This window comes from Taudactylus pleione, unplaced genomic scaffold (genome assembly GCF_031769625.1).
Source record: "Taudactylus pleione unplaced genomic scaffold, aTauple2 ptg000381l, whole genome shotgun sequence".
Taxonomy (NCBI): Eukaryota; Metazoa; Chordata; class Amphibia; order Anura; family Myobatrachidae; genus Taudactylus; species Taudactylus pleione.
This window is the reverse complement of record NW_028284782.1, coordinates 4,408,097-4,429,950: the sequence shown is the minus strand read 5'-3', so window position 1 is coordinate 4,429,950 and position 21,854 is coordinate 4,408,097. Positions and strand designations below refer to the sequence as shown.

The following is a 21,854-nucleotide window of genomic DNA, read 5'->3' as shown; positions in this document are numbered from 1 at the left end:
TCACACCATTTAATGTTTCAACTAAAACATTAGAATGCATCCATATACTTTAGAGCTCACTCTTCCCCTTATGGTATTGCAATTCTATGAGTAGGAGGTGAGGACACTTCCCGAGTTAGGAGCTAGTGGTAAATAAAACACCCTCCCCATTTTTGCTCTGTTAGCGCTAACCACTATATTTTATTGTTTCATTCCAAGGAATGTTGGTTCCAAAGTATTGCAATAGTTTGTCAAGCTGACCAACCACATCATTGTCTTCCTTACTGGTCAGTCCCTACCTTGACTCAAAAATCCAAGCATTGTTCTGCATCATTTGGCTCGAGGTATCACACAAATTTAAATACATTATGCTCTTTCCATGGGTCTAGGTGCTGGCTCTCTGGGGGATAAGCTGACAAATTTTGTCAACTTATCCCCAGCTGTCAATGAATATGTTTGGGTGTGGTTCTGTCTCTTTAAGCCAGTGAGCCAGCTACTAAACCCATGGAAGAGGCATAATGCGTATTTAAATCTATGTGATACCTGGAGCCAAATGATAAGAGCAATGCTGTTATTTTTGAGAGTCAGTGTAGGGACTGACCAGTAGGGAAGACAGTGACGTAGTTGGTCAGCTTGACAAATTATTGCAATACTTTGAAACTAACATTCCCTGGAATTAAATGTAGTTTGGAATATGATAGTGAGTGCTGAGTTTGTATGATTTTTTTTTTATTTAAATGGTGTGGTTACATACCGAAAGATAAGAGATATATATATATATATATACATACACACATACACACACACATATACAGAGAGAGAGATACACACATTATAAATGTTATACACACATACTTATATACATTATATGCTAACAAATGTTTACAAGCCTTGTGTTATATACCCTAAATCTGTTGGATTATCAATAAATGAGATTCAGCTTTTATCTTAATGTAATCGCCCGGTTGTGTTCATTCTAATACTTAAACATGTGATACTAATTGTGCTGTCAGATTAATCTTGCATGTCTTCATGCGGGACATAGTAATAGACATATTGGTCTGAACACTATTCATATTCTGTGTCAAATTTAACCCTTTCTGTGACAGTGCCGACAGAAGTGTCAGATAAAGAACTGAGTTACTTCCAAGGTGCCTATTTATCAAGCTGTTTTTTAATAAGGTTATACAGAAACAAGTTTGGGCATAAGTTTATGTATTCTGGCTTTGTAGCAACAGCCTAATGCAGATTTCACAGAAATCTACTGCAAAAAACTAACTACGGCTGCAGATCAGTCACCATTATTATCAATGAGGACTATGGTCTGACCCCTAGCTACTAAACTCTGAAAAGCATAGCTTTTGGAGCTTCGCCCAGTTGGTTTTGCGCCAGCCTTAGATGGCATAAACCGCTTTATCCCTATGGATGCATTCGCGTAGGTGAGAGCTCTACCAATTCCTCTCTCGCAGCCTCCGGCCGACTCTGGAAACTCACAATGTGCTCATGTGCAGTGTCAGATTTCCAGGAAGATGTGAAAGACTCCTAATACCCTGGGGGTGTAACTCACAAGGGACAGCAATTGTCACTATCAATGTCCCTGCGAGTTACAGTTAGTGCAGAGTGCCTATAATCATGCCAAAAAATTAGTCAAGCTGCATTGTGCATTGCAATATTCCCCTATTTGAATTTTGGACTGTGATGCTGCCCCACCTCTGGAACCAACACTGTCTGAAGGCATAACTTTCTACTAGGTATAATGCAGAGGTATTGCAAATTCACTCATTAATTTGTCGAGGCAGTTCTTCCTGTATGGACAAAAGGAACGGAATTTAGGGGCTTTCCAGCTAGGTATATTAATAGAGAAAAAGGAGCCATTTCCCTTGTGGTCTGCAAGATATTATACAGTACTCCACAGGGTAGCAAAGAGTCCAGAGGCCTCTTAGACTTTGCATCCACCACTGAAGTCCCAAGGGCATGTCATTACTCTGAAGGTAGAATCGTAACTCCCAAAAACCCCATATAAAACATCAGCTATACCCAGAAATGTTCCACCAGAGTTCTCAGTTGCACTTGTGGTCTGTCAGATTCTAGACTCTCTGCACTGACTTATTAACTCAAAGCTAAGCTGGAGGTACCTGCTAAAATGTAATTATTTTGCTGGTGACCTAAATTTTATAAATTGTGCCATAAAAGGTAGCAGTGTTTGGAAACAGAATGATGGTCGTCTATGTCAGGTGAGCTACATGGAGGATTCACCATAGGAAAAAGATTCCCATTTGACTGTATTTTCATTAGTGAAAAGATGAAGGGACTGCAGTCTGTGCGAGACCTAATATCTGCAATCAGGCCACACTTCAATAAGCAGTTCCTTCAACAGAGCAGAAAAGGGGAAAGTCTATTTTTCTTTTAAAAAGTAAACTGTCCATAACTTTAAATTTCCTCACTCTAATGGACCCAGGAAATAAGGTACAAATAGACGCTGTGTAGGTTAATGTAGTAACAGACTGATAAATATGTATTATTAAGCAGCTGTCACATTAGAGGTATACCAATCCTCCAAACAGGCAGAAAACCTTACAAAATACTAAGAAAGCGCTATATAAATGCAAGTATGACTACAATAAGGCGCAAAGCACAAAAGAGTTTGGTATACTATATTACAATTAATATTAAAAAACCAAATGTTTTATCGATACAATTTGTCTACGACATGAGCACAGAAATATTATTATTGCCCATATCGATAAAGAAAAATCTTGGTCAATTACTGGTATAGTAATAATGTATTGTACTGAGCTAGATAAAGTAGTCACAAGGGTACATGTACTAAAAACAGAATCACAATTTTTCATTGTACATCACAATGGGGATAATTGTTTACATGTTTTCCCCACCATGTACTAAATATAACTTGCTGGGACACAGCGGTAGCAATAACAATTGTCCATGCAAGTTTCATCCTGGGGGTATTGGAGGAGTTTTTCAAGTTTTTGAAAGAAGAATCTGACACTGTGCATGCACAGAGTATCAATTTCCAGAGTCGGAATGGAGTCTGCGAGAGAAACATTGTAAGATCCCTCTCCTGCGAGAATATCTCAATTGGCATAAAGCGGTTCATCCCATCTAAAGATGGCCTAAACAAAAAGGGACAAATCTCCAAAAAGCTTTGCTTTTTGAGTTTGGTACATAGTCCCCAGTATTATCAAAGGGGACCCCCTAAGGTCTGCATAGGTAGTTAGCCTTTTGCAGGAGATCTCTGTGAAATCTCCATTTGGCTGTTACATAGCTGTGATACATAAAACTGAACCTAAAACCACACACACACATACATAGGGTGTGAGTATGAGTCAGATGCAGGTAAAATATCGGGCACAAGCACCCAATGTTTTACCTCTTCACATGGGTCCAAAATGCACCGCACATGTGTCCCTATGTTTACCATCGGGAGACGCAGATCAAAATTGCATGGCATTTCTGGATGGTAAAGGGGGGTGGCTACAAGTTGAGGGTGTGTCGGTGTCAGCGACAGCATCTAAAGACACAGTTCCACAGACACCGGTAATGGAGCATAGGACAATCTGCGGCTGCCATAGGCTTTGTACACACATTGGCAAAATCGCGCCACAGCCAGGGGCGTCTTAATAGGTCAACCATCGGCATTACTGTGCCCAACTCAGAATCACCCCCATAGTGGCCATAATTAAAACTTCCCCTATTCAGAGGCATCTGTAGGTTGATCCAACAGCGACAACGTTACCAAGGGCACGGCAAGCAGAGACCAATGTTTTATTGCCGTGTTATCATTAGTTTAACACAAAGGTTTAGTCTTGTTGTTATTTGTCTTTCCATTCTAACAGCGCCATAGCCCCCCTATCAACATTTCAACCTAAAACATTTCTGTGGAATCATGCTTCCCATGTCCTAATTAGTCTCCCTACTATATATGGTGCCATTCTGGTTGTTAGATCAAGCTACAGACTGCTCTGAATAGGAGAAATTTAATTATTATGGTCACACTGTATAAATGAACACACATATACCCACACACACTACTGTAAAAGAAGGGGATTACATATTGAACAAGTCCTAACTCTCTTCAATCTAGTGTTTACCATAGAATCCACACTATGCTCCTCAAGATCAGAGCCTTCTACCATTTAATCTTCCTCCTAGGAGGAACGCTCAGGTCACATACATTTCCCAAACCTTGTTAAACCTCCAGAAGCATATGCTTCGGGGCAGGGCTTTTTAAGAGAGGAGGGGGCCCGTGTGCACTCCTCCTGCGGGGCCCCCTCCTCTCTCCCTGGTGGCTGGCAGGCGACTGACGTGGCTGGCCAGCCACCGGAGCATCAGTAGACTCCGGGCACTAGAGTGTGCCCGGAATCTACTATGCATGCGCAGAACGCAGGAAAAATGGCTGCGGCGCCATTTTCCGGTGTTCTGTGCATGCACAGTAGACTCCGGGCAGCCATTTTTCCGGTGTTCTGAGCAGCAGCGACACCCGACGTGGAACCTCGGACAGGGAAGTTTAAAAATAATATGGGTGCAGTGTGTGCGGTGGGGAAGACCAGATGCTCCCAGTAACTATCATGGGAGGGATAGAGGACATTTCCCTACTTTGCTCCCTAGGACATGCGTTGAGCTGTTTGAGCTCTCCAGTGAACAGGTGAAAGATTGGATGTGAGACTATCTACCCCAGATATAATTGGTCTCCCAGGGGGATTATCTGGATTTTTTGGAAGGACGTAGATCACTGGAGTTGAAGGATTTTCTTTCTTTAGGTAGCTATATACATCCTCACTGATAGTTCCTTTCTTTACATAACGGTCTAGCATTTTTTCCATTTCTTTCTGTATTTTACTCGTGGGATCGCTCCTAAGTTTTTGGTATGTTTTGCTATCTTGAAGTTGTCTAGTAATTTCTCATATTTGACTTTATCCATGATCACCACACCTCCACCCTTATCAGCGGGTTTCACATCCAATCTTTCATCATTTATAGACCATCATTTACAGCCTTTAGTAAAAAAGAATGATTCATACTTAAGAGATACTATGGACATTTAAAAAAAACTGGAAGAAATCACATGGGAAAAATAAAATATGTTTTTAGTCACGGCGGATGTTACATCTTTGTATACTATTATTAATCATGAGCAAGGGAAAGAAGCCATTTCACATTTTTTATCCAATACAGATATGACTGAGGATTTTAAGAATTTTATTCTGGAAAGTATTGATTTTATTTTAAGGAATAATTATTTCTTTTTTAAAGGTGATTTTTATCTTCAAAAACAAGGAACCTCCATGGGGACCAAGTTCGCCCAAGCTACGCCAATCTGTTTATGGCGCATTTTAAAATTAAGAAGTTACATGAAGGTACCTATGGGGCGAACTTGGTCCGGTGGTTCAGATATATAGACGATATCATTTTTATTTGGAAAGGGTTGGAGGAGAATCTTAAACTTTTTATGGATGATTTAAATACCAACAATTGTAATATTTCCTTAACTTTTACTTCCAGCAATAAGTCTATTCACTTTTTAGATTTGGAAATCTATATTAAGGATACTCAAATCCACACTAAAGGTTATCAGAAACCTACGGACTCCAATACGTACATCCATACTAAAAGTGAACATCATAAAAAGTGGCTTGAAGGAATTCCGAGAAGCCAATACATAAGACTGAGACGTAATTGTACGGAAAATAAAATATTTAAGGAACAGGTTAAAATTATGGAGAAGCAGTTTCTACAAAGTGGGTATGAACCCAATCTATTAAAAACGGCAGAGGAATTAGCTCTCCAAACAAGAAGGAAAGATCTCTTTATACCCAAATTAAGAAATCAAAGGAAAGAAAAAAGCTGAATGGGCATTCTTTACACAATACAGTAGTAAACAAAGATGTAGAAAGAATAGTGAAGAAACATTGGAACATCTTACGCAGTGACCCGGTTCTTAAAGATATTCTTCCACTAAATCCTTCTTTTATCTATCGGAAAGCACCAAATTTAAAGAATAAGTTGGTGAAGAGTTCCTCTGATGAAAACAATAGATCTCTCGTAAGGACGAAAGGTTTCCATAGATGTGGACTATGTATAGCGTGTCGCTCAATAAAAGGAGAAGGCACAAAAACGGAAGAATTCAACATCAATGATAGAATATATAAGATAAATCAATTTATTACATGTAACACCAGCAATGTAATCTATTTATTGGAATGCAAGTGTGGCCTCAGATATGTGGGCAAAACTACAAGACCACTAAAGACGCGGATGGGAGAACATCTGAGAAATATTAAAAAGGGTACAGCACCACACTCAATACCTGAACATTTCAATAAAGTTCATAATTGTTCATTGTAAGGGATGAAATATTTCATTGGGATTGAAAACATCAGACCAAATTGGAGACAGAAAAATATCGATGAAAAATTGGCAAAGCTGAAATGCGCTGGATATTTAATCTAAAAACGTTGACACCGGGTGGCCTCAATGCTGACTTTGAACTAAAATGGTTCCTTTAGTCCTTGGGGTTTACAACCATATCCATTATCATCATTTCCCATCGTTTCCAGCTGGAGTTTATAGAATGAGTTATATATATCTTCATTGTTAATCATTCCATCTGGTTGGATCAGTCATATAAAAAGTCTTAGGGGGCTCTTTATTTAAAATTTACCAATTTATGTTTTTATTGATTAAGGACTCATATCTATAGGTCTCTTATTTCTCAATCATTACCAGCAATATTATATTATCCTTTTTTTTACATGACAAATTGGAACTATACAAACGTTGAAGGAACTTTTTCCCACAAGCTTGCCCATAAACAAAATGGATGATAACCGATTGGAGCCCCGGCAGAAATTGAGAGTCCCGCAGGTGACTAACCACGTGACGGATCATCATCAAATTACAACTTGCCCATAAACAATATGGTGATCCATCTATGGAGAAAAGGACATAACGTCACTTCCGGTGGACACCGGAAGTTCGGCAAGCGACGGGACCACGTGATCCAAAGCGCACGTCATCTCCAGTTGGGCAGCAATGAACAGGAAGTGAGGAGTCCCACTTGAGATGGAGATCCGGTGGTTTACTAGCCACAAGATGATAAGATAGGGGATCTTTTCAGGAACGGACTAGCGCGGTTACCGGAAGTGAGGTCACTTCCGGTTTACCGCTGTTTTGATCTATTTAAATTTATAAGGATTGTTTTTATATAAACACAATATGTATTTGTCTTCCACATGGGGCCCATACAGGACGCCACATATAGAGAGACATCATAGCAACACATATTCTATATTTATGTGCCTTGATACCATTTCCGGTGGGAATAACCCAAACAGGAAGTGAGCTATTTGGAGGGTATTTAAACCCACCTCAGTCACAAGTTAGTTAAGCCTTGATAAACACCCCAGGAGACGGTCGAAACGCGTTGGCGGCAGTGACTGAGGATTGGAGCCATCAGGTACAAGTTTTGGGGCCCAGAACATCCTTCCCCTTATTCAGCCTTCCGGAGTTCCTAGGTCCGCGGGGTTAAGGGGCCCCATACTTTCACTGATGGTAGGAATCCTATTGATTATTATCTACTTGACAAGCACTGACACTTTATTCATAAGGTGTATTCACTATTAACATTGTTTGCAAAAGGAAAGTGTTTTTATTCATATGGAAATATGTCCTTCTATTGACTATATCATTGCTTTTGAAAGTGTTTTACACCCTCATGTGATTGTTTCCTCTTGTTTACATGCACATTGGGAGGTCTTTTAGTAGGTTGAACAACAATATTACCACTTGAAGATTTTATTATCATTTACGATTGAATTTTATGTGTTTTATGAATTATATTTGCTAAATAAAGTTGTATATATATTTTTTTCTGATATATCCAGAGTTCATATTTTAGTCTACTAGTAGGGGGGAGCACCCATGAACCATTCATTCAGTGTGATTATGTAGTTTTACACCTCAGGTGAAGAGGTTTTTGAAAGGTTCTAGGGTGCTAAAGAATATCTATTTAATTTCTATATCCCCAGGAGCGCCTTTCTCACTTATCCATATAATTGCTTTATAAAATTTCTATATTCAGCTACCGTAGTTATTTTACATTTTATGTTAGAACTCTACCATCACAATTCAGTCCACCAACCATTCTAGCACTGTTCTTAAGTCAAAGGGCTATGCCAGTTAGAGAATTATTTTGTAAGAAATACAGCTGCTCTATGACAAATCTTTATGCAATGAAGTCCACCAATGTAATTCAAGTGATATCATAAGTAGAAATCAAATAAACCATACACGCTAAGTACACTACAGCAATAGACAGAAGCAGGTACACGAAAGTACATGAAAGAACTCAAATTTGTGTAAGGTGATCCCAACTTGTTTCTTTATTGAACAACCAAAAATACACAGCAATGTAAATAAAAGTGCAAGGTTCATTCTATTACTAAGATGGAATATTCTGGTTGAATAAACCTTTTAGTCATAGAGGCACATAGCCATCTTCCTCTTCATGAAAAGGAAGTGTGTCCCAGGATCTGAGGTATTCTAAATTAGGTTTTCCTGCTGAAATGGGTCATGTTGGCAAGATTGTAATGTCAGTTAACTATGTTGGGTGATTAAAGATAAAATAATGCAAAGGGCATATTAGCAGTATGGTCTTATTCACACCTATCCCCTTAACATGGTCTTTAGCTGCTGACTACTGCCTGAAAACCATATTAAGATTATACTAAAATTTCTCATGGGTTTGTTACCAACATTGTGTTCCAACATCTTAATGGTGCACTTAAAAAAAAAATGGTACACCATGGCATGACCCAGTATTCATGCAGTAGAGTGTGCAACCTCTACAATAGTTTGTATGATTAAAATTCCAAACGTGTAAAATGCATTACTTTCATATGTCAAAGACAAACATTAGTTCATGCGTCTTACTTGTTTTCCCCATTGCATAAGTGTGAACGAGCTCTAAAACTCATTCTTTGTATTCTAATGCAAACAAAGTAGCATTACATAAAATTGCATGCAATGACCATAAGTTTGCAAGGCTTTCTAATATTATGCACAATTTTACAAGTATAGGTATTCCTTTATTTTCTGTAAATAAAAGACAAAAATTCTAGCACAGTAGTCACCCACTAGGTTTAAGTCTAGTCCTTCAAGCCACAACTACATGTCAGGCACTTCTGAGTGATTGTTTCTGGTTATGCATTCAAGTAGATTCAGCACAGTGAAATAAAAAGGGACAACAGACATATCACATACATGGTGCATAGATGTCCCTCCAAAATGACCAATTTCACCAGATACAAAATGTTGGTCTCAATTTCCCATTTCATTTCCTTACTCATTACCCTAATCAATGAGAATGGGTTTTGTTTTTTGTTTAAACAACTAGTCCAGACCAGGCTACTTTTGACAGGAGCAGAACATTTTGCACTGTGTGGAATGGGTAACGTTGGAGAGTCAGGTAAAGGTGTGTTACTGACTGCCTAATGAACTCTGCTGAACATGTAACCTGGCATCACGACATAAGACACTGCATATTCACCATCATGTATAGTACATTTGTTTCTTACATCGCCCCATGTACTTTTACTTGGGGTACACATTTTGAAGGTAAATGGTTTCTAAAAACATTTTTAGATCTTTTTAAAAAAAAAAAAAAAACCCATATAATATTGTTCATGTTTTCCTACATTTCAACAAGAAGAAAAAAGTTACCATAAAAGTACCTTAGTGCTAGCTCTAGCTACCAGTAGAAAGGAATCTGGAAATGCAAGTAGAGCCATGACAGTTGTGGCTTCATATTTTACCTGTTACATTGGAGATCAATTATCTTATTAAATGTAAGGAAGAAGCCGTCCATATTAGAACTCCATAGAAAGTAACTGCTGGTGCAGCATTTTACAAATCTGCCCAAAGAGAAAGGTTCAGCATCCACTTTGTTATAGTAGAAATCAATGGCTTGTGCTTTTAAGCTTAAACGATAAAGATTTGTATGAGAGAGATTGATTTTGAAAGGAATACATATTACCAAGAAAAATAAGAATTAATACTATCCAAATTAAGTATATGACGATGGCAGGAGAAATACAGAAAAAACAAATGTGGTACAAGCTTGCAGGTGGATCCATAGTCTGTGCATATTTTGTACAGGTTAGGAGTGAAGCAGACAAAAAAATGAAACCTCATTGGCTATGTTCTAGCCTCAGTGACACTAGAAGAGTTATGAAAAGTACTTTTAACTGTACTTTGATAGGGGTGGGGTATTACTGCATTTGACTAAGGCACTGCATTAAGTCTTTGGTTCACAGTTAACATAAAAAATGTAATCTCATTCACAATAAATTCTTTGCTGCAGAAGGTGTCCTGGATGGTACAATCTGTGCTGTGAAATCTCAGCAGAAGTTTCAAAAGAATTTGCATGAACCTTCCTCAGTCTCTTTCCAATGGCTCCAGTTCCATGTCACAGTTGGTCGGCATAACTTCTAGGTCATGAGAAAGCTAAAAATGAAAACGTTTTTTCATAGACTTAATTATGTTTTGCTTTTTTTTTTACTTTAGTGAACAACAACACACAGAAAACAGCTTTGTATGCACTCACCATATCACACATGCCAAATTACACAAGGGTTTTACCTTACTTTGTACTTATTACTGCACTTACTATATTTAATGGAACATCAAAGCAGACTACAAATTTGTTATTTTTTATATGTCGTTTGAGTTCTAAGGGTTTGAAAATTAAAAAAATCCACAAATTGTTACCCTTGTGAGTATACAAAACCCTAACTCTCTCAGGCCAGGGTTAAGAGATTTAAAAATAATCCTTTTTTCAGAACATAACATGTTTAATAGGGTATGCCGCATAACTAGGTTTAAAGAAGTTAACATTTCAGAGCCAAACTAAAACATTTAAAAACAGATTAAAAAAAAAAATACATGTGGTTTGAAACTTTCTAGATGAGATTATTTGTTTATAGTAATGTGAACATTGCTGCTTTTACACTATATTGCAATCACATATCAATACTTAAAAGTATTAAATTTTGGGGGGCCTATTACTTTCTTAATATTGGCAGCATTTTTTTTTTTCAGAAGTTGATTTCATTAATTGTCTTGGAGACAACACCACTTAAGCATGCATTATATTACTAGTAGAATTTTTCTTTCACTGAAATGGAAAAAATTATTTGAGTAACCCTATAAATTCATCACATTGTGCAATGCATGTGTGATAAGATGAAGATCTATCATCCTATAAAGTAGTCCCTGAATGTCATCTCACACACTCTAGGACACAGAATATACTTTTACAGTTTTCTGTACAGGACACGAACAGAGAAGGAGCTGCATGACCAGCTAGTGATCTTATTGATTGATATGTAACATAATGGGGACATTGTAAGATTACTAGTAATAGAATGTGCAATGTGGCTAGTTTGGCTATTTAACATTGGTTCCTGTATTTCATCAGTATCTGTAATTCGACAATCAGTTACATCGTAAATGTGTTTTTAAATAAAGTCTCCCAGTCTGGTGACTCCCTACTGTCCCAATTTCTAGGACTGGAGAGGTCTGAAATTCCCATGGTGCAAGGTAAGTCCCTCATTTACATTGAAAGATGCCCATCGGTGCAGGGATGATGTCACCAGGTTGGCAGTCTCTGTACCTGCGAGGTGGGAGTAGTTATGGACCATAATGTATACCGTTTAAGTTTATATTTAAAGGACCCAACCCATGTCCCCAAAATAGGACTTACACCACCTAGGGGTGCTAACTTGGGATCAGCAAGTCACCATAACCGGAGTGGAACACTGCACGGTGGCTTCCATCCCAGCTGTTCTTTTCCCGAACCAGGTGGTTAAACATGACATCGGTAATATCTGGAGGCTATATAGTGTAGGGTTCACGGATAGGGAGTGGAGGGCTCTCTGGGTGCGTTAATACTGCTGGTTGCATAATTTGAAAAAGTTTCAGTAAGTAACAAAAGGCTAAAGCTAAACTGAATTGTTACACTGGTGTTTTTCATGTGCTATTTACATATTGTCTGTAGTGAATGAAAAGTGTTGCTGGTTAAATATTAGGGGATATGCGATTATATTTTACCTGTATGGATAGCCATGGTATTTGGATCTGAAGACAGACAGCAACCAGCTGAAGAATATCACCACCAGGCCCATGCCAGTTATACACATTACTATCAAGAGAATACAGCACAATTATTGCTAAACTGTATTGCAGTCTCACACATTTTATTATAGAGCTTCCTTCAAGTAAATACCTCTTACAACATTTCAGTAAGTTACATCTTTATTTGTAAACCAATGTTGTATATTATAATTAGGGGACTAAATAACTGCTTAGATTTATTTTATATTCAGGTCAGGATAACAGGTAATGGAATAAAAGCATTGGGAAATAATTCCTTAAAAAGTGGTTGAGCATTTAAAACTCGTCCATACCATATTCTTGGAGAAACCTTTCAGGATTCAGCTAGATTGCAATCCGATTTCTTGTTTTTTTTTTTTTTTTTTTTAAAAAGGGCCTGCTTCATTACGGATCGCGTGCCCACTGCGATAGTATGCTAATCCATTACAATCGCTATGCAGTCGCAGAACAAACACGCCCACTGTACCATACACCCATCTGTAATGTTTAGCAAGACTGCAAAACAATCGGTACCATCACAGCCTCACAAAAAAGCTCTGACCTTATTCAGGAATTGCTAACTTCATCGCACACTATGAGTACTCAAGCTGCGTACGGCATCACAGTGGATAATTTCTGCACGCCCCTGCAACGGTGTTCAAAAGTACTGGCACGCCTGAGTTTCTCCGACCACCCCCCGTCACCCCACACAAACTGCACTTCCTGTCAATCACTTTGCAATGGATCTGTATAGTCACTGCGATCGCAGTCCTGTGATGCATACTACCGATTGCAACTGTGATTACACACGCAATGAATCAGGCCCAACGTTTTTTTGTAACACAACTACATTCCTCAAAGTGCAGCTGAGGCTCATATACAGCCGAATGAGACACTTTGTGAAACAAATTAAAAAAAAAAAAAAACTTATTTAAACTACATGGTTAAATTCATAGGTTGCAATTTTTACAAATGTTGGCTCAGCCCACACCGTTCTGCTTCTACAGCATGTGTGAGCAATAGGCACATTACACTAGTAAGTATATTTATATTAATGCCTTTATTCATTTTAATTTATATTTTTAGCATTTTTGAAGTGGAACTTGATCACTGCACAAATTCTGCCATAAATGGGTCTGAGGCGCTGAGCATTGCTACAGCGCAAAGTGTTGTACAGCGAGAGCACACAACATCTACAGTATATTGTATTTTCCAGTTCATTGATTTGTTTCTGAAACCAAACAGTGTTTCCACACTAATATGTGATTACAATTATTTAAAAATTTTTTTTTAAATAATTGTACTTAATGGACTACACAGTTTTGCCCAAATTTATAACAAAATAATAGAGTATGTTTATGTAGTTACACCTGCTACTTTAACAAAAGTGATTTCTGGTGCTAAGTCACCATTTTCCACATTCTTACTATGAGAAAATTACTCACTCTTTCGTTTTCCTACGTCCATTTCAGAAGTGGCAGCTTCATGTAAAAGAACCATTCCCAAAGTTACTCCACCATCTAAAAAGGAAGATGTAAGGAGGCAAACATGTATTTTAGATCTTTATTAGCCAAGCATCAGCCATAGTAGTTATGACCAGGTCATCCTAACCCTCACCCCCAAATGTGCTGTATTAATTGAGATGACCAGCTATAAGTTCTGTCACGTGAGAAGAGAGCATGGCTGTGATGGAAAGTTCCATCACGGTGGTCCATGTAATGCAAAGTGCTATACAGTAGCCCTGAGGGCTTCAATAATGGTGGCTAGGAGTCTTGTCAAGAAGACACCTTGAGCCAAATTTAAAGATCAAACCTCACAGATTTGGTTGAGCCAGGACAGAGTGCATTAAGACATCCCTTGCTGTGGCAATGTGTGGAAAAAGGGGAGGTGGGCATGTCCCCCAAATGAGTACTCTTGTCCTTACCTGTTAAATCCTTTTCTCTGAAGTTCATGTGGGACACTGGGAATCATAAGTATAGAGTGGAGAAGAGGAGACTTGATGCCAACTAGATAATCTTTAATACCCAGCAGCTCAGGCACACTCTCCCCTATATCTCACCCCCTCAGCCAGAGAGCCAGTTTAGTTAACAAGCCCAAGGAGAGTGAGAAGGAGAAGGGGAGATGGAAGATCTGCTCACAGTCAGCTAGAGAGAAGAGAGCCAGAAAAGACCCAAAAGAAACCCCCCGCCAGCCAGGGGCGTGAGAGTGGGCGCCCAGTGTCCCCCATGGACTTCAGAGAAAAGGATTTAACAGGTAAGGACAAAAATCCTCTTTTCGCTTATAGCCATGGGGGACACTGGGAACCATGGGAAGTCCCAAAGCAGTAAGTTTAAGGGAGGAGATGCTCCTGTGCTGTGCTCAATACCCTACACCCGAACCCAGCATCTGAGGAGGTGGTGGTATCAAAGCAATAGAATTTGATGAAAGTGTGGGTGGAAGACCACATGGCTGCCCTACAAAGCTGCTCAGCAGATGCGCCAAGCCTAGCCGCCTACAAAGTCCCCACCAACATGGTAGAATGAGCGCACACACATCGAAGCCAGTTGGTCCACCAAAATAGCGTATAGTGAAGTGAAATCATAGGGCCAAAGTTTGTTTGGAGGCTGGCCAGCCCTGTTTGTTGAAATTGTAATGAACAAATAGGGAATCCGATTTTTGGATATCCTGCATCCTTTTTACATAAACACGGAGTAGAGTCAAGAACACAAAAGGTGTACCATGAATTCCTTATTAATATGGAAACGGGACAAGACCTTCAGAATATAACCAAGGCACGTCCTGAAGCACACCTTGTATAAAAGTCTGAATATCCGGTAATAAAAAAAAAAAAAAAAAAGGCAAGTTTCTATTGAAAGAGAACAGAGGGCCTGATTCAGAGCTGCTCTTAAGCGGGCGCTCGTTCACTCTGAGCGATGTTCGCACAACTGCGCATGGGTCGTAATGCGCACGCGCAAACCAGTCATTGCGGTCACAAATCGGGCGCTCGCAAAACAGCGAGGGGCTTCTAATGTGATTGACAGAATGTACCGTTTGTGGGTGGTAACAGGGGAAGGTGCTTGAAAACGGGGGAGTGGAGATCCGAACGCAGGCGTGCCAAACGGTCAAAAGGGCGTTTAATGGGAGTGCATAATTAGTAAAGGAGCATCATCGACCACGTCACTTGGTTGTCTTTTAGCCTGAACTGCTCGCAGTGATAGCGGTAAGAAAAACCTACTACAAGCACTGCGAGCAGTTCAGATACCTTTCGATGTACCCGATTAATCTAATAAATACCGGAGATGACGAGTGTTGCGAACGGCAAAGGGGCGTCTTTACAAACTAGCGAGCGCATTTTTCGTTCGCTCAGACAGAGGTGTCAACAAACCGCAAAGAGCGAGCGCTCAATTTAAATAGCCGGCCCTTTTTTTGGAACGACCGTCCGCAAATAGCGTCCGGCTCTGAATCAGGCCCAGAGTGCGGAGACCCGACCCTTAAGGGAAGAAAGCCGAAGGCCCAAATTCAAGCCGGCATGCTAAAAAGAACAGTATCAGAGACAAACGGAAAACCCATGGGTTCAGACGGTGAACCATACACTAATCATAGATCTTCCAGACTCTGCGATAGATCCTAGCGGAGCATGATTTCGTAGCACTCCGCAGAGTATGGATGACTGAGGTGGAGAAACCACGCCACAGAGAGTCTACGGACAGGGCGAAAAGTTCAGCATACCAAGCTCGTGGCCAATCTGGAGTGATGAGAATTGCTGTGCCACTCTCCAAATTCAGTTTGCGGAGAACTCGCGGGATCAAAGATTAACTGATGCAAAAAACTTCTGAGATAGACCAGAGTGTGCTAGAAGCACGAAAGCAGAGAGCGACATATCAGTAAAGAAAGAGGAACTGCACGGGTTGTGATAGGTACAGGGTGCTAGAATGAACACTACCGATCCCTGTTGTGGGAGCAGTACAGAGTATGCTTGTTGTTGTCGTCACGAAAGGCCATTGTGTCAATGTCCGGACACCCCCAGAAGACAGACCGTGACCCCGGAAAACAACACTTCTTACCCAGGTGTGTCTTAAGTAGTCAACAGCCAGGTCGCTGCAAAGAGTAGAAGACAGACCCCCACGCTGGAAGGTCCTAGGATGGGAATAGTCCTGTCAAGCCGCTGGATTGAGGTCGGCTAGGACAGATGCCTCTGAACCTGGAAAGAGGAGAGGCTCTGCGATTATGTAGGACTGTCCCTTGGCTTTGCCTTGCAGATGAAATGACAAATAGGAGCAGCTGATGGGAGGAACGCTGTCATAGAGACAGCTACTGTAACCACAATTTTATCCAGTTTAGGCCTGAACAAGATATTACCAGAGAAAGGTAAGGCTTCCAGAACCTTTTTGGAATCAGACTCCACCCTCCCAGTACGCAGCCAGAGCACACATCTAGCAGCTACTGTGGAAGAAGAGACCTTGGAAGAAAGGAGGCCAGAGTCAATGGCAGCTTCCCACAGGTAAACACTGGTGTTGCAAATGAGATCCACCTTGGACAGCAATTCAGGCCAGTGAGAAGGCCTTGCTCAAGAGCATCCACCCAACACCCTAGAGCTTTGGCCAAAAAAGTTGAGGCAGAGCTGGACGAAGAGCCACACCTGCATTGGAAAACATCGGATTATACTTACCGATAATTCTGTTTCTTCGAGAGACTCCATGGCAGCCTACACCTTGGGAATAGGACAAGTTCCCCCTAGTATAGAGACAGTTTTTTCAGGGACCGCCCCCCTCATCGTATATAGTCCAGCCCCTTCCTCTGGTCCCTTGTCTTTGAGAGTCCCTGTAATCGGTTCTTAGAAAAAACACTTAAGGGAGAGTAACTATGGGCTGCCATGGAGTCTCTCGAAGAAACGGAATTATCGGTAAGTATAATCCGATAATATCCTCTTCGTTCCGCCATGTAGGCCTACACCTTGGGACATACCAAAGCTAAATATACGGGGGGGGGGGGGGGGGGGGGAGGTCAATAACCAAACCTCATGATTTCTGCATATCAATAATTTTATTTAAGTGCTTCCTGAAGCACCTTATCTCCAAAGCAAGACTTTGACAAATCCAAAGCATAATGAGAGGTAAATGTATGTACTGACAACCATGCCGCTACTTTGCAAATGTCTTCTACAGAAGCCTTCGCCTTCTTCGCCCAAGAAGTAGCTACAGTCCTATTTGAGTATGTTCTAAGGCTCTCCGGCACCTTAAGTACTTCTTTATTGTACGCCAAGATAATAACGTCTCTTATCCATCTTGCAATGGTCTGTTTAATAGGACTAAGGCCTGGTCTACTTCCATATGGTAGAACAAATAGATGCTTTGTTTTTCTGAATTCGCTTATTCTATGTAGATAGAAATAGCTCTATCCAGATCCAGTATCTGTAGTTCTTGCTCTGTCATTTTTTTGGTTGAGGGAAAAAAAAAAAGAAAAAAAGCTGGTAATTCATCTCAATCAAGATATTGTAACTACTTTTGGCACAAACTCCGGTTTTGTCCTCAATATTACTCTGGCTGGCCTAATCTTCAAATATGGCTCCTCTGTCCAAACATTTAAAGTCATTTTTCTAATTGTGATAACATCAGCAAGAAGAGAGAGTAAATTAAAGGCCTTAGACACTTCTTCTAGAGGTTCAAATGGAGTCAGCATTAATGTTCACAGGAACAATTCATGTCCCAAGGGGCTGTGATAGATTTAACTTGTGGATGGATCCTCATAATTGCTTGACAAGAATCCCTTTACTAGTTCATCTTCTGCTAATTTCTTATTCAGATGTACACAGACATGATATTTGTATGACTGTTGAGACTGCCAAACCTTTAATAAATCGTTCATGTAAAAATTGCAATATTTGTGATATGAGTCTTCATTTCCAATAAACGAGATATATTATAGGATTTAGAAAAAATTTATCTGTTAAGAATTATTCTATCTTCCCTGTAATAGGATGTGTATCACTTGTTTAGAAAGCCCTTTTTGCTTTAAAATATCTTCCTCAATATCCAGACCGCTAAATTGAGTACTGCCGGGTTCTGATGTAATAACGGACCCTGTTTTAACATATTCGGTGTAGCTGGTAACAGCAATGATTCTTCCCTTGTCATCTTTAATACAGTTGAAAACCAGGCTCTTCTGGGCCAATAAGGTAAGATCGCTATTACCTCCACTTGTTCCCGTTTGATCCTTTTCAATATCTGATATATCAGTGGGTAAGGCGGAAGACATGCCAGGTGAAAATTCAATTTTTGCGAGAGGACATCTATCCCTATTGTCGCCATTAGATCCACTTCTAGACATCCAAATCTTTCTATTATTCCTTGGAATATACCCATATTCAATTCCCATTCTCCTGGAAGAATTGTTTCTTGCTTGAATTTTCCTGATTGGTTTATTTTTGTTTTTTTTTAACCTGAAAGAGGTGAATAGAATCGGTTTTCCTTTATACAATTAACACTGGTTTACTGCTTGAAGGCAGATTCATTTAGTTAAACTGACTTCCATAGCCATCTTTCCCACTTTGTAATTGGCATTCTTGATAGACAAAATTGTATAATTTCTGGTTCCTTTTTGAACTCTGGGCCTGATTCAGACCCGGTCGCAAGCGCTGAGTGCTCGCAACTGGGTCGATGGTGGCCCAGAGCGCATGCGCACGACGGAGCCGGCTCTGTCGTGCGCATTTGCGAGACCCAGATAGCGACGGGCAAGCCATCGCTCTGGGTCTCGCACCAAAGGGGGTGTGCTATCGATGTTGAGTGACAGCACGCCGCCTTTGGTGGGCAGGCTGGGGTGGTGGCTGCCCAGACGGAGGCGTTCCCATAAGAACGCCTACCATCTGGGGGCGGCCCCACTGACATCACAAGTTATGTCAGTGGGAGAGCTTTCGGCTCTGTTTGAGCCGAAAGCTCTCTGGGGCTTGCGGCAATGAGACCCTACCACAAGGGTCTCGTTGCAAGCCCGATGGTCGCGACCATCTTCCTGGCTGCTCGCTATAGCTGTGGGTGGCCGGCCCTGATTCAGAGCGAGCGCTCTGTCAGAGAACCCGGCACTGAAACAGGGCCTCTATTCAATATCCGTTGGATGCCACATCCAATACCCAACTGTCCTGAATACAGTGAATCAATTGATTGGCGAACTGTATTAATCTTCCTCCTACTGCTATTTCTAACAGGCCTTGTACAGTAGTCATTGCTGTTTACGATTGAATCCTCCAAATTCTGTCGAAAAGATTGTACAATCGAAGGTTTCTTCAGGCGTTACCAGACGACTAGGTCTGTATGTCCTGGGGGCATCTATTCCGCTTAACCTGAGGTAATCAAACTAATTTACCTCCCATCACTTTATGTAGTAGTGAATCTAATTTATTTCCCAAAAGCAAGGAACCTTCATAAGTTAGTGTAGCCAACTGGTTTGGTTTTTTTTTTTTTTTTTTTGGGGGGGGGGGGGGGGGGGGGAGAGAACATACAAACCCCCACACAGCTAATATTGTCAGGAATTGAACTCATGACCCCAGGGATGTGAGGCAGCAATGTCAACCACTAGACCAACTGCGGTCACTTTTAGTTCACATCAGCCATACAGGATCGTAAACCCTAGACCTCTTTGACTCTATCCTTGTAGTCCTAGATCTTGCTGCATACATCACAGTATCCAAGAACGCTTCACACAATACAATCACTTTCTGCATTTTCAATAGGTTTCTCAAAGATATATTTTTGATATCCTTTCTTCAATATCTGTATGCAAATTCGCACTCTAGAGTCTTATTGCCCCAGAAACTAAGCCATAGCTACAGACTTCAGGGATACCAGAGTGGAAATAAGTAAAAAAAAAAAAAAAATACCATCCTTATCCATGGTATCTTTAACCATTATCCCATCCCCCAATGGAATGGTAATTCTTGTCATTAACTCTGCAACTGCAGCATCCACCGAGGTAATGTGCACCAATTAAGCAAGTCACCATCCTAAATAGAATACATACTTGCAACGGAATCAGGTACAAATACAGACGCCGGCAGACCGACAGCAGTGAAAATCCCGACAGAGAATTTAGGTAAGAATAACCAACCCCCCCCCTCTAACCCTCCCTTAGAGGTGTCTAACCCTAACTCCCCCCCCCCCGTACCAAACCCCCCCTTAAGTGCCTGTCCACGGCTGCCCCCCGGCTAACCTTCGTTCGGTATGCTGGGCGTCAGGCTCCTGGCGTAGGTATAATGACTGGCATCGCGATTACGACGCCTGTCATTAGTACCCTGCTGGGATTTGACAGTCAGGAAGCCAGCGTTCAGTATTTCGACCGTCTACTTCCTGACTGCATCCACCCCTTGTAACACGATTCAAAATACTTTGCCTTTTATTTAGATCCTGACATTCTTTTTCTTAATTGGAAACCTACACGGGCTAATAATCAGGGTCTCCACTAACATCACCATTAGTGCAGTAGGGTATTAGTGCACTGAATTACACAGCTCTTACACGCTTATAATTCATGGTTTATATAGGTTTTCAACCAGTACAAAGTTCTCACATCCTCATGAATATCTCCAAACCATATTCAGAAGAAACATGTTACAGATCCAGATCTTTCAGATATATGCATAGACAGAAACTCCTCTTTAGAAACAACAAGAGATATGGTAAGAACTTACCTTTGTTATCTCTGTTTCTACAAAGTCCATACTGTTGACCTTGGGGAATAGCTGGATTGGATCCACGGGCACCACACAGTTAAAAGCTTTAGCTCCCAGGATGCACTGGGTCTATCCTCCTATATACCCCCCCCCGAGCCACAGGCACCTCAGTTGGTAAGTAGCCAAGGGCGGAGGAAGAAAAAACAGAGAGAAGGAAGACTGGAACACACAAGAACCATACTTACAGAAAGGGAGACGGAAAACCGGTGACCAGCCGCATAGCACATATGAAGCCAGGTGCGTCAGGGCGGGCGCCCTGTGGACCCTATGGACTTCGTAGAAACAGAGATAACAAAGGTAAGTTTCTTACCATATCTCTTGTTTTCTACTTCAGGGTCCATAGGGGGTCCAGAGGGTTGACCTTGGGGATGTCCCAAAGCAGTACAACTAAGGGCGGGGACACTCTTGCTCTGAAAGGAGAATCCGGCGCCCGGAGGATACATCCTGAGAGGCGAAGGTGTCAAACGCATAGAACCTTAGCAAAGTCTGTATGGAAGACCAGGTGACTGCCTTACACAAATGAAAAGCCGCGGCGCCACGGCCAGCAGCCCACGAGGGACCCACAGACCGAGTGGAATGAGCCTTAACAGAGGCCGGAACAGGTAAACTCTCCTGTGAATAAGCCTCACAAATAACCAAACGAAGCCAACGGGCCAAAGTTTGTTTGTTGGCAGGCCAACCCCTCTTGTGAAAACCAAAGAGGACGAACAAAGAAATCAGACTTCCAGAGGGAACTAGTCCGGTCCACATAAACTTTGAGAGCACGGACAACATCTAAAAAGGAAGCCTCACCAGCCAAGAAATCAGGTGACTGAAATGCAGGCACAAATATTACCTGATTAATGTGGAACTTAGAGACCACCTTAGGAAGAAAACCCAGACTGGTGCGAAGCACTGCCCTGTCCTGGTGAAAAAACAGAAAAGGAGAACGGCAAGAAAGTGCGCCTAATTCTGACACTCTTCTGGCTGAAGCAATCGCCAGGAGAAAAAAAAAAAAAGTTTTAAC

General features: G+C 41.0%; 1 protein-coding gene across 1 annotated transcript in view; it reads right to left on the bottom strand.

Moving 5' to 3' along the window:
- Window positions 1-8,361: 8,361 nt before the first annotated feature.
- The window catches only part of MAGT1 (magnesium transporter 1), a 46,491-nt gene continuing 32,998 nt past the window's right edge, over window positions 8,362-21,854 (bottom strand). Inside the window, exons 8-10 of the mRNA XM_088445555.1 lie at window positions 13,596-13,670; window positions 12,109-12,199; window positions 8,362-10,503 (exon numbers count right to left, since the gene is read on the bottom strand). Of these exons, the coding sequence (XP_088301681.1) occupies window positions 10,488-10,503; window positions 12,109-12,199; window positions 13,596-13,670 (182 nt within the window). The 3' untranslated portion in view covers window positions 8,362-10,487. The remainder of the gene's footprint in view (window positions 10,504-12,108; window positions 12,200-13,595; window positions 13,671-21,854) is intronic.